Raw genomic sequence first — 12,789 nt, 5'->3', positions numbered from 1 at the left:
GGGTTCTCTTTTTTTTTTTGTATCTGCTGCTACCTATGCAAACACCATTCTAGCTGCCAGTACACTCAGTCCTTCCCAGGCTCTTCTGACCAGTTTCAGTAGCCAGTTTCATAACAAGGTCCCTAGTAGCACTATATTCAAAACAAACAGTCTCAGTGACAGGATTAAGTCAACAACTTCTTCAGTCCTAAATTCACAACATCAAATGCATGAGGAACAGACAGCTGAGGGCCATGGCTCCCAAACCAGTTCTTACAAAATAGTCTGTCCTCAACAAATATCAAAGTAGGATTAGTAAATTAAGAGTACATTACAGCCATAAGCAACAACCTTGTGTACAAGCCCTTGCTTTTACCAGGCAATTACCTGGTCTTTATCACAAACCTTCATGCAAAGAAGAAAGAGAAAGCCAGCTCTGCATTTAAATACCAGTATCCTCAATTTCTGCTTAAGGCCACATCACCTGTCAAAGAAGCATTACCTGAGAACCTGCTTCCAAAAAGCACCAACACAACAGCCAGCTGCCAAACTATTGCTAATACACTAGCCAGAAGTACTGCAGCAGTATGGTCCTGATACTATGTAAATTCCCTGTTGGAGAACACCATTTGCTAGAAAAATATTCTGCTGTCCTTTACTTCATAAGAGAACAAGTAAAAGGATGCAATAAAGCATTTCAATTTTAAATCTTGAGACAGTAATACTTTTAAATACTGTACTCATTTATTTCAGTGGTCTGCAACTTTTTTTATGTGCAAGTTGGGCATTAGGTTACATACTCCAGCTGTAAAGCTGTCATGTCAACTATCAGATGTAAAATCTGCTTCATCTTTTTTATACTCAAGATTTCCACTTAACCCCAGAAAAGTCTTACAGACTTCTAACTTTACAGCAAGTTTTTCTTTTCAAGGACAGCCAGCAGGGAGCAGCATATTATAGTCCCTGCAGGAATAGCTGCATCCCTTGTTAAAAAAGTGAAGAGGTCACTAGTAACATCTGTTTATGTCTTGTCTTAGTTACTGGGTTTGATTCCACTTCTGGTTCCCATTTTTTTCAAATAGAATTTATTACGAGAAAAAAATTGTCAGATTTTAGCTTTAAAAGGAAAGTAAATATCAAATAGATTACTGCAACAAAGATTAGAAGTTTACTTTGTGCAGCAGCACTTGCTACTTATAAATCTGAGATTGGGACTGTTCTGCAGCAAGACAGGCAAATCACATGATAGTTATTGCCTTAAGATAGCAGTAAACTAGTTAAAAAAGGAGAGCTATTTCTAACTGGTCACTCATCTCTAGAGAAAGAGCTGCCTCTTTAGAGGTAGCTTTTTTGTTTTTCCTCCCACAACTTCAGTGGAAGTTCTTTAGCATTTTTTGATACACAAAAAGGCTGCAAAAATTCAGACTTTGCATTGGTAATTTAATGGCTGTCTAACCTGTCTTTCAAGGCAGGTATATGTACTGTGAAGAACTTGTAGAAAAGTCTCAGACTCAAGACAGTGAAACATGAAGGAAGAGCAACTAGCTTCTTGCACATCTCTTGGCTTCCTCCCACAATGCTGTCTAGACTCCCAAGCCCTACCTGAAACCTATGCCTCTGGCTCCTCCTAGCAGAGCCCTGCAAGTGCAGACACTAACACAGTTATGCTGAGCCTCTGTACTTGTCTAGAACATGAGCCACCAGCATGCCAGCACAGCATCCCCAACAGCTGGGGCTTTCCACCCAAGTTCTCTTCCATAACCTCCAGGCAGAAGTGACTGCAGTTTTTAGCTGCCACTTAACTGCAAGTGAGCACAACTACCAATACAGCCTTCTAGTTTTAAGATTAAAAACATTTTATCACAACTCTTCACCTATCAACGTACTGCCATGAACTAATTTCTGGGAACAGTATACTGCCGTTTTACTAATACATAAGCTGAAGAATGGCACAAGACACTAGATTACGCCTTTTTTATTTCAAAAGCTAGGATAGCTTCAATATCCATGTCATGGTGAATCAGAACACATGTAAAATACCTTACAATACATTAGATTCCAAAAAGGTACCAAAAAGTACAGTAAAATTAACACTTCCATTACAGGAAATGTATGACACAAAAACAATACAAAATAAAATGGTGGAAAGTGACACTGGTTCCCTAAGATGCATCTCATTCTGTACAACTGGAGTAATGCAGAGTCCATAGTTAACTCCAAGAGGCAGTCCCTAGATGCAGAGCTGCAGCTTTAAGCAGACCCTCAAAATCAGTTTCAGTTTAACCTATTAATAAAATCATTAATTAATACCTTCAGCAAGGCTGAAATTTACACACCACACTGTCTAAGACAACTAGTTATCTGTAAGTATTAAACATGTAAAACATTTCCAGGGAGCTCTTCCAAGTAAGATGCACATTTAACAGGCCATAGAAATTTATTGTAAAGTTAAATTTGGTACAGAACTGAAATATCCATCTACAGCATTGTATACAAAACCTATGCAGTCATTTTCCAAAAGAGACCATGCCACTGCATACCTGAATAAGTTTGATCAATATGGCTTGTAGTTATTCTGATGACCACCACGTCTTGGTGTCTTCCCATAATTTGCACTGCCTTGACCTATGAACAAGAAAACAAATGCATTAAACTGCTAATTAGTTACGCTTGCTTATACCCAATACAGTTCTCTTTACTTACTGTAATCATAGCCTGGTCCATATCCATAATACCCATATCCTGAATAATCATAGCCTCCATAGCCACCATAACCTTGCTGATAGCCGTATCCTTGATTCCCATAACCCTGGTTCCAGTAATTGCCATAACCTTGATTCCAATTTTGACTTTGAGCTATAGAAGGGAAAACCATCCACAAAATCCCATTTTAGTACACACAACTTATTTAGAATGTGTCCATACTAAAGTAGTGCGTGTAGTACTTACCGCCGCCTCTTCCACCTCTGCCTCTTCCTCCATAGCTACCTCTTCCTCCACCACTACTGAACTGTTGCTGCTGGTATACTTCTTTTGGCTGTGCTACCTTAATCTCGCACTGAAAATAAAAAACAAGGAGGAGTGTGTATCCTGTCTTATAGCAGCAGCACCCAACCTAACCACCTAGGAAAGCCAGAGGTTACTCTAGAGGCAAAGGAGGTATGCATGCTGTGCTCTGTCATGTGACCAGGACTAATGCATATCCAGAAGCATCCGATTTATTGTGCCGCCTGGGCAAAGGTAAGTCACTGTTGGCCATTCAAAGCAGGCCACTGCTTTGAGTGTTTTATACTGCCAATTCCCTACCATCAACTCCCCCATAGATGAGAGAGGTAAGTCATTATTGACCATACAAAGCAGGCCACTGCTTTCAGAGTACTTTATGCTGCCTATTCTCTACTATCAACTCCCCATGGAAGAGGTGCTGAAGCCACCTCAGCATAGCCACCACTCCTGTAGGAGCCACAAGGCTGCCCTCTGTCCTGGCACAACCTCCAAGACGAGGTTGTTGCTACTAGACCACTTCACCTGAGCTGCACTGAATAAACAAGGATCCAAGAAATGCACCAGAACAAGTTTTCCTGACAGCCTTCACACACCCCATACACTGAGCATCTGTGTTGGACTGTACACTTGAAATCACCACTTATCAAATACTAAGAGCAGCTAAAAACAACCAGAATTGACATTTCTAAGACAGGCTCCCAAGCTGCAGTTCAAGCTGTCAGCCAGCTTCCTAGTTCCTGAATCTGTGCACAGTCTGAGATGAAAGCTACTGCTGCTGTGAAAGGAACTATAGCAGCACCTGATCAAGCCTGGCTTGGAATTCTTCACCACAGGAGCTTTAAGGTAACCTGCTCTTTTTATTATCACTATGACGCAAAAACAAGCCATAGTTACGAGATACAGATATGATTTCTCAGCTCCCTTGGCACATAAGCATTCATCTCTCCTGAAAACAAACTATAGTTAACTACAGTGTCTTGACAACTACCAGTGCATTAGGTTTGCCAAAGTTTATTCTGTGCTGTGTCAAGACCAGTCTTAAAGTGCAATCTAAGTTACTGTGTCAGACAGTAAGTATGACCAGATCTAATAGGGCTTTGAAGTTAGCATATGGTCAGCACTGGCCATGGAGCAAAGGAAGAGGGACACCTCCAGCCAGCACACATCATTTGCCTCCAGTGCTGCTCTTATTAGCTTGACACATGAGCCTCTAATGAGCTATTCTCACACATGAGCAGTCAGCTGTTCAGAGCATCTCACCCCACTTTTACAGTAGTTCACATAACCAGCTGACCAGATACAAGTTGCCATAAGCATACATTTACTCTCTGGATCCTTGTATCGGGTTTACATGACCAGGTTTTGGTAGCATGGAGGGCATCTGAGAGAACACACCAGAAGCTACCCCCATGTCAGACAGAGCCAGTTTCAGCCAGCTGCTTACAAAGTTAGTGTCTGTAAGCCTTGAATTTATGCAAGTGCTCTATGCTGAAAATAGGTACATATCTGTGAAATGGCTTATATTGCTAGACTGATACATAAATAAGCCAGTTTTTCTACATGTATTTAATGAATGCAATTAGATACTTTACCTAGAAAAGCCCCTAAAACATAGCAAGTCTTAAAACCACAAGTATCAGCAAAGAACCTTGGATTAACCTCTGCAATTAAACTTAGGGCAAAAAAAACCCCTCTGGTAAACTGCAAGCTGTCTTTATTGTAATTTGGGTACCTTGAAATCAGAGGTCTACAAAATCCTTTTCAGACTATAGATGTAGTGGTATTATACTTAATAACTTGGACAAAAATTTACAAGTCAGAGTTTCTACCTTGCTTCCACTGACGTTATGGAATTTCTTCTCCAAAACCTTCTTCACCGGATCTTCTTCCTTGAAAGTGATGAACACAAACCCCCTCCTTTTGTTGGTCTTTGGATCCATTGGAAGTTCAATTGCTTCAATCTGAAGACATGAAATACTATTTTCAGACTTATGTTTTAGCAGAACAGTTAAGTGCATGGCATTTGGGACAGTAAAACAGAAAGTTTCCTCTCTATGCATATTATCAACACCAAAGTTACAATATTGGTTTTGATACTAACATTGGCTTTCTGACCAGAGGTTTCAATTTCACAACTCTCAAAAACAATTTTAACATCAGATAAAACGGTTTAAGTTAAAGACAAGGGTATCTAACTAGCAATGGAAGCATCTAGTGCAGTATGTGCCTTCCTTGCTCTCAAGATGGGAAACCTCTGGATCACTTACAGAAGGCTTGATACATCTGAAGTTAACTGAATTTGCAACTTACAAATTATTAGTAAACTAAACAGCAACTGGAGACTATATGTTTCAGTGTTTACTAAGATAACATTACACACCTCTCCAAACTCTCCGAAGTATTCCCTGATTTTCTCTTCTGTGGCTTCTGGGTTTAGGCCACCGACAAATATTTTCTTCACTGGATCCTTTTTCATTGCCATGGCCTTCTTGGGGTCAATTAGTCGTCCATCTAGCCTGTGTTCTTTCTGTTCCAGAACCTGAAAAGATAGTTTGATAGGATTAACTCAAGCTGAAAAGTCTCCCCTAGAAGTTAAGAATCTCAAATACGAAGCTTAAATTCACCTTTTCAACACTCCCAGGTTCTTTGAAGAGAATAAATCCAAAGCCTCTGGATCTTCCTGTGTTAGGGTCCATCTTTATCGTACAGTCGGTTACCTCACCAAATTTGGTGAAGTAATCTTTCAAGTCTTTTTTGCTTGTATCCCAACTGAGGCCGCCAACAAACATCTTCCTGCAATTTCAAAGAGGTAAGAGCTGTTTAGATTCAGGAAGCACTACAGAAAAGCATATGCAGCAAGATGCTCACAGTGGTACACACCTCAGCAGCATTGTCAGAAACGGGACCAACTGTTGAAAGTTAAACACTTTTGCATCTTGTCAAAAGCACAAGAGTGGGTTTTCCCTCCCCTCTTTGAGGGAATGACACAATGCACCCTGAGGTTTATTACAGGCTATAAGGAACAGTAAATTGCTTAAAATACTCCTCACTAGTAACTCACATTCTTTCAACAGTATTCTGTTATTTGCAACAAAGCAGTATTGATTAAGTACTGCCAAGTCAGTTTTTGGAAAGAACCTAGGATCATTCCTACTGCTTTGAAAGGTTTCAGGATAGAGTAAAGCATCAAAAGCAAAATGCTTGAGCTCTTTTAGGATTTGGACAACGGCTGTAAAAATTTTAGTCCTAAGAACAATCTGCAAAATTTAAACCAGGTATGTGTGGCCTCTAAAAAGAGTCACATACAACAGATGGGACTTTGGACCTGCCTTAACTACTATGTTGTGCACTTCTTCCTGCTTAGTTACTGAATCTAGTTCTATCTTCATCAGTGCAGTCTTGCACTGTCTATACTTCATCAGGAGTATCTCCACTATTAGACTTTACTTTCATGAAAGGCCAATACAGTACTTCCCTGCCCACTTTCCTACACAAAATATCCTCTGAAGCATCTCAAAGACATAAATACTAGTGAAGCACAATACAGAAGTGCAGCCAACAAACAAAACTTAGATCAGTCAATAAGGCACTATTCAAATGCCTCACTTCAAATGAAAACATTAATAACATGGCTGTATTTTCTATTTTCAGAGTTTCCAAGGTAACAAACTAAGCTTTTAAAAGCATTCGAGCCTTTTTATCTAACTATAGACTAAAGCAGTTTAAGTTGTCATTACTCTGTTTAGAGGCAACCTCGATTTGGCACTAGAAGCTAGCAGCACTTCAGAAACTAGACTATGTTGAAATAAAAGTGGCTTTTGGTGTTCATGTGTAACTTTGATTAGCTAGAACTAGCATCCATTTATGTTCAAAAGGCAACACGAGGAATAAAACTAAGTGCTACAGGTTTTTTGGCTTTTTTCCTTAAACTGGATGAAACCATATCCTTTGTAGGCTAAACCTTTATTTTTTCAGAAGATCAAGTGTGCACTCTTAACTGACAAGTGCAGCATGACACATAGGGTCCAAGTCAAGTCTGTGTGCTTGCAGCCATTACAACAGAGCCTTACAGAAAAGGCCTTACAAAGTTTACTAAGCCTTTCAATAACAGGTGAAAGAAAGGTAACTTGATGGATTCCTTCTCATCATAACAGCTTACAGACCAAGCATGACTGCTAGAATCTGTACAGACCAGCAGTGGTTTTCCATAGCATACCCTGTCATCATTGGCTACACTTACAGAATGATTAAGAGAAATTCAATGGTTGGGGGATGACAGGAATGTGTCTGAAGGCAGCTTTGGCTGCTTTATGCCATCAGGTTGGGGCTGTGGTACACAAACAGATATTGCCACATGCTAAATTCACCTCTTACCACAGCAGTAGATATTATCCTTTGTAACTTACAGTCTTTTGTTTTGTAATTGGAATGATTGGTACCTACATATACTTAAACAATATAGAGCCTTTGAAATTAAGACCAAATTCCTAGTATTTGGCTTTGCCTCCAGAGGCCACACAAACTGGACAATTGCACTCTTAACGTGTAGTCTCTTTCTTTCCTCCTGAGTGTATTAGTGCAGCTAAACTCATGTTTCAGCTCTTAACAAAATACTCTAATGTCAGCACCCTGAACTCTGCCTTGGACAGCTCTTGGTTTAGCACAGCACTAAATTTTCCACGTAGGTCAACCCCTCTAAATAACTGCTTTTCTTAGAAGTTTCATTTCACACGGATTTGGAGTTGAAACTTGTCACCTCCTATGCAAGAAAGGGAAAGAGTATCACCCACTTTTCAGGGCAGAATACTAAAAAAGTAAAAAGAAAATTTGCACATAGCTGAAAGGCCTGGTTCTCAATCCTTTTAGTGTCTGCAAAAGGTACATCCTGCCGTAGCTTATAGGAAACTTGTGCAAGTCTTACTCCTTCCCTTACAGCCAAAATATTACACTACTGTGGGTTCAGCTCTCTGTTCAACCTGAGGAAACCAACTCTCTGGTTCAGGGCCCAGGGATAACAAAGGGAGTTCCAATTAAATACATAGGGTAGCTTGAATCACAAAGACCCATTTGAGAAACAGGCAGGTAATTTTCAACTCAGGCGCGTATATTCATAAACAGACCAACTACGATAGGAAAGAAATTACTCTTACACACAAGGATGCCACTACCGAAACACAGCGAAACTACACTGACTCCTCCAGAAATCACTCGTAAGAAATAAGCCGTTTTCTGACAATGCTGCGAAGTAATACACCAAAATCGCTCTTACTGGTTTAAACACACCGCACATCGTCTCAATCACGTTGTTTTCCCTTTACTCCCTCCAAAAATACTTAGCTTACTGCGACTAGCTTCCAAAGCTAGAATTATTTTTTTTTTATATGCGTTACACAAAACACGTTCGCATTTACGCCGACGCCGCCGGCGATCGGTCGCGCAATCCCCAGAAAGTTTGAACCAGCCCACCCCCCCGACAAAAAACAACTCCTTTCATCCGCTCCTTTCGTTAAAAAGAGGAAAGGGGGAGGAAAACGCGGGATGCGAAGCGAGCCGAGGTAAACCCCCTTCCATTTTACAGCGTGAGACGGCAACAAACCCGCTCCCCGCCCCTCCCCCAGCCACCACATGGCGCCAACAAAAGGCAGCTCCAGAACAAAGGAAGCGCTGGTGCTGCAGGGCCTCCGGCTCACCGCCCGCCCGATCCCTCCGCAGCGGGGCCGCCCGCCGCCCTCCCCCGCCGGGCGGAGCGGGGCCCAGGCCGGCGGAGCGCGCCAGCCGCCCGCCTCGCTTCCGCTCGCGCCGAAGGGCCGCGCCGGGGCCTAGCGGCCGCGCTCCGCCGCCGCACATGGCGCCCGGGGGGGGGGGGGGGGGGGGGGGGGGCGCGGCCTGCTCCCGCCTCAGCCCGCCGAGGAGGCGCGGCGCTTACCCCGCGTCCTCCTCGTTCTTGCTGGCGTTGATCTGGTCGCCTTCGGCTCCGTTCTGGCTGGCGGCCGCCCCCGCTGTCCCCGCCGCCGGTCCGGCTCCTGCCGCCGCCGTTCCCGCCGTCGCCGCCGCCGCTGCTGCTGAGCCCGCTGCCGCCGCCGGAGCCCCGCCGGTTTCGGCCTGCTGCTCTCCGGCGCTCTCGGCCGCTTCGTGCCCGTTCTGGGTGGCGCCGGCGGCGGCCGCCAACTGCTGCTCCGCTTCGGACATGCTGCCCCGTCCGCAGAGGCGAGAGAAACGACAGGCGCCTGAAAGAGACGAGCGCGGCCCGCGGGTCAGCGAGGCGGCTCCCCCCCACCGGGCCGGTCTGATCCGGTCCGGTCCCGCCCCTCCCCCCCTTTCCGCTGTCGCCATCCCGCCGCCGCTCATACTCACTTTAAAACCCGCTCTCAATAAAATCCGGGCCGGCCGGAATCGGATTAAAATCCCCCACGCGCTGGAGCTGACACCCCTCCCCGCGGCGCTCGGCTGCTCCGCACCGGCCCCGCCGCCACCTTCTCCTCCCCCCGAGACACGTACTCTCCGGCCCGGAGCCTTAACGCGTGGCCGCCTTTATACCGCCGGAGCCTCGGCCACACAGCAATAAGGAGCTTCCTCGTTGGCCGCCGCTGCCTGTCATTCATGCCGTTCGGCGGTTCCTGTTGGCTCTGCTGCGGGGGGCGGGCGGGGCGCGCGGGGTGAGGCGAATGGCGGCCCGCGGGACTGGGCTGGGAGGGAAGGCAAGGCAAGGCGCGCGGAGGCCTCGCGCCTCTCGCCTCAGTGCTGAGGGCGGCTCTCCCCGGCCCCGGCCCGCCTGCGAGGCGGAGGAGGGCGGCCGTCCGTCGTGCTGTTATCGGCGGGGCAGCCTGGGAGGTGCGGGAGCCCGGGGAGCACCGCCCTCCCTCGGGGCCCGTGGGTCCGGCGCGTTGTCCCTGTGTGGCGGGCCGGGAAGGACCCGCTCCGGCGGCCGCCCCATCGCCCCGGCGAGCGTTGCTATCCTCGCCAGGTGCTTCACGAAAATCACAAGCGTGACAGGGAGGAAACCCAACCCCTGAGGGTGCAGGGCCCGGGCGAAATGGTCAGAGTCAGCGCTCTCCTAACGCTCTTCCGTTGTTTAGTCACGGCGGGACCCGAACGGCGCCGCCGCGAAGAGCCCTTCCCGCCGCACCGGGCAGGCCGGCCCCGCCAGAGCCCTGCTGTGGTAGCCCACGCCCTCGGGTCCCGCACGGTAAAGTTACGGAAACACGCCTGTGACTTGAGCGCGGGACTTACCGTCTTGCACTAGTTTAACTTAAGGTGCGCTATGTACACTGAGTTAGTTACTCCAGTACGAGACGTTTACTTAAATGTTTCCAGCTCTGCTGGTTTTGCAACCGAGAGGGCCGGAGTTTGTTGTTTTTAATGGAAACTTAGATTTGGATATTACATAACTCTGGGAGCTGGAGCCCTGAGCATGTGCCTAGGCCTTAATTCCTTTTGCCCAAGGATATATCAACCTTGTTGACAAAGTTGTGCATGCAAAGTGCAAAGACAACTGCTCCTTGTAATTGTACTTCAAGTTCTTGTACGGTATACCATTCCTAATATCCCATTTGTGCCTGTCAAAGGGACAGAGTTTGGCTTTTGGATAGACAGCCAAAGCTTACTGCCACATCTTAAAAAAAAAAAAAAAAAAAAAAAAGAAGTTAAGCCCTTTGCTTGTGGGCAAAAAGTAACACTTATTACCTAACTTTCTGTAGTAATGAATGCATGCATTATTACTTGCTTGCTCCACCCTGTCAAATATCTCCTCTGGCTCAACTTGCCAGTATTTTCATCTGCTACTACCATTCAGAAAGAGTGTGCATAGCTACTTGTGAATAAAAATAAATAGTGGTGATACATTTTGTTTTTAATTAATTTGGTCTAGGATCCAGGCTGTCCTTCAATGAACTGCTTTTAGCACACCTTTTATCCTCTACAGGAATTCATTTTCTGAAGTAGGAACTTGGTAAAGCAGGGGATGTTAGCTTTGGTTTTGTAAGCTTTGTAGCAGTACAACAAGCAGAGTGTTAAAGATGAACATGAAATAAAATCAACATGGTATGTTCAGAGTAAGGGCCTGATCCACTTTTTCTTTTTTTAATAAAAACATTCCATTGCTTCAGGCTATAAGCCAGATCTCTTAAGGTGAAGAGGAAAAAAAAAAAGAAAATTGTGCTTAGTATTGGGAGATGGTATGAAAAGTAGCCCCTCACTACAGCCAAAATATCAAGCCACTCTTTTGCTTTGGTGGCTGTGGTACTTGCCACGAGCATCACTTTAACTGGTCCAAGCTGAGCTTTCTGCTTTGATACCCGTGCACATGTGCAGCAAGATTGCCTCATATTTGTTACTGGAACTGCAACTGATTTTCTTATAATTTCTGGATTTAAAATCCTTGGCCATAGTGGCTATTTGCTTTTGTAAATCTTACACACACACATTTTTGCTGCTTACAAATGGAAAAGTATTAAAGCAATCTAAAAATAAGTGCCTAACACAGGTAATTTCAAGAATACACGAGCATAGTGTAACATGTGTGATTTGTCAGCCAGGTGCTCTGTCCGTGAAGGATATTAATTTGTAAGTATTCTGCCACACTTGCAGCCCAAGCTACAACGGCTCAGAACTTGAGAGATGTTTATCTCAGCCTAGTCTGCTGACAGGGGAGGGTACGCTATGGACAAGCTCTACAACCAGCTAAAGTTTGTGAAACAATTTTATATGAGGTCAGGTCTAGTAAAGATAGTACAAAGAGTACCTAACCAATACACTTGAAAATTGTGATGTCCGCAGGACAAGTTGTATATGTTATCTGATAAAGACACTCATCTTTACGAGAATATATTTTTTAAATTGTTTTTCTTGTCTTGAACTTTAAATAAAATGTTAGAAGCAAATAAATTTTTCATAAGATATTCTTTATCCTAATTTATATCATCTCAGAGGAACTTACCCCACATCCAGCAAGATAACGTCTTTTGATTTTTTAGGCAGCTTTGGCTTAGATTGTAAACCTATCAGGTCTGTATCGAAAAGGTATGGTTTGTGATTAAAAACAACTAAGCCACTGTCTGTGAGCTGACTGCATTCATTTATACAGTGCTGTTGGCCTGCTTCAACTGGAAAATATCACGCATTTGCTTAAGTCACTACAGGGGACAAAGGCCAAACTGGTATTTGCAGGGTGATCTAACCGGGATGGCTGAAGTGGTAAATGTTATCACTCTTGTGCCCTGTCCACTTTCTTCTTGCAGGTTTTTGTGTATGCAGCTGTGGCAGCTGACTGCAGAAATACATCTGTGCTGAAGTTACAAGTTTATAGACCAGCACCTGAGAGTAAACTGAAATTGGCAGCAGTTTATATGAGTCTGTCATGTAAGTTTAGGCTCAGCTGACGGATGTAACCTGAGTGCTTTTGATGATACATTTATTACTTCATTTCCTTGCAAGATTCACTGCCCCAAACAGATCCTTTGTGTTTCATCAAGCCTTGCTAAGGACTTGAATGATTGTCATTCTATTTGGACTTCTCCATACGTCTCCCTTTTCTTTCTTTTCTCTTTTTTTTTTCCCAGTTCTCTGTCTTGCTTTGCTGAACCTGTCTCGTCTTTCCTTTCATAGCCACTGGCACTGGCATGTGTTATCCTTTCCCTGCTTAACAGTGCTTTCTTTAAAGCTGTACTCTTTTCCAACTGCCCATTTCTCCTGGTCAGGTCCATCTCAGTCTCTCATCTTGGCAATTCCAAATAGCAGTTCCCAACTGCCAAGGCTCTCTGTGATTCCCAGTTGCCCCATTTTAATAGCTGTTTGATGCCTTACGTG

General features: G+C 44.4%; 1 protein-coding gene across 8 annotated transcripts in view; it reads right to left on the bottom strand.

Annotated features, from left to right (window-relative positions):
- The window catches only part of HNRNPAB (heterogeneous nuclear ribonucleoprotein A/B), a 31,143-nt gene extending 21,644 nt beyond the window's left edge, over positions 1–9,499 (bottom strand). For 2 of the 8 annotated variants that reach the window (XM_075510950.1, XM_075510948.1), the window contains exons 1-8: positions 9,340–9,499; positions 8,912–9,212; positions 5,610–5,778; positions 5,366–5,524; positions 4,815–4,946; positions 2,929–3,037; positions 2,683–2,835; positions 2,520–2,604 (exon numbers count right to left, since the gene is read on the bottom strand). In XM_075510950.1, coding sequence (XP_075367065.1) covers positions 2,534–2,604; positions 2,683–2,835; positions 2,929–3,037; positions 4,815–4,946; positions 5,366–5,524; positions 5,610–5,778; positions 8,912–9,174 — 1,056 coding nt within the window. In that variant the 5' untranslated portion in view covers positions 9,175–9,212; positions 9,340–9,499 and the 3' untranslated portion in view covers positions 2,520–2,533. Of the gene's footprint in view, positions 1–1,938; positions 2,264–2,397; positions 2,605–2,682; positions 2,836–2,928; positions 3,038–4,814; positions 4,947–5,365; positions 5,525–5,609; positions 5,779–8,911; positions 9,213–9,339 lie in introns of those variants that run through there. The other 6 variants (XM_075510954.1, XM_075510952.1, XM_075510949.1 and 3 more) reach the window with 5 other exon arrangements.
- Positions 9,500–12,789: the final 3,290 nt, after the last annotated feature.

The sequence above is a fragment of the Mycteria americana genome, chromosome 8 (assembly GCF_035582795.1).
Source record: "Mycteria americana isolate JAX WOST 10 ecotype Jacksonville Zoo and Gardens chromosome 8, USCA_MyAme_1.0, whole genome shotgun sequence".
Taxonomy (NCBI): domain Eukaryota; kingdom Metazoa; phylum Chordata; class Aves; order Ciconiiformes; family Ciconiidae; genus Mycteria; species Mycteria americana.
The sequence above is the reverse complement of the archived record's forward strand: the minus strand, read 5'-3'. Positions and strand labels throughout refer to the sequence as shown.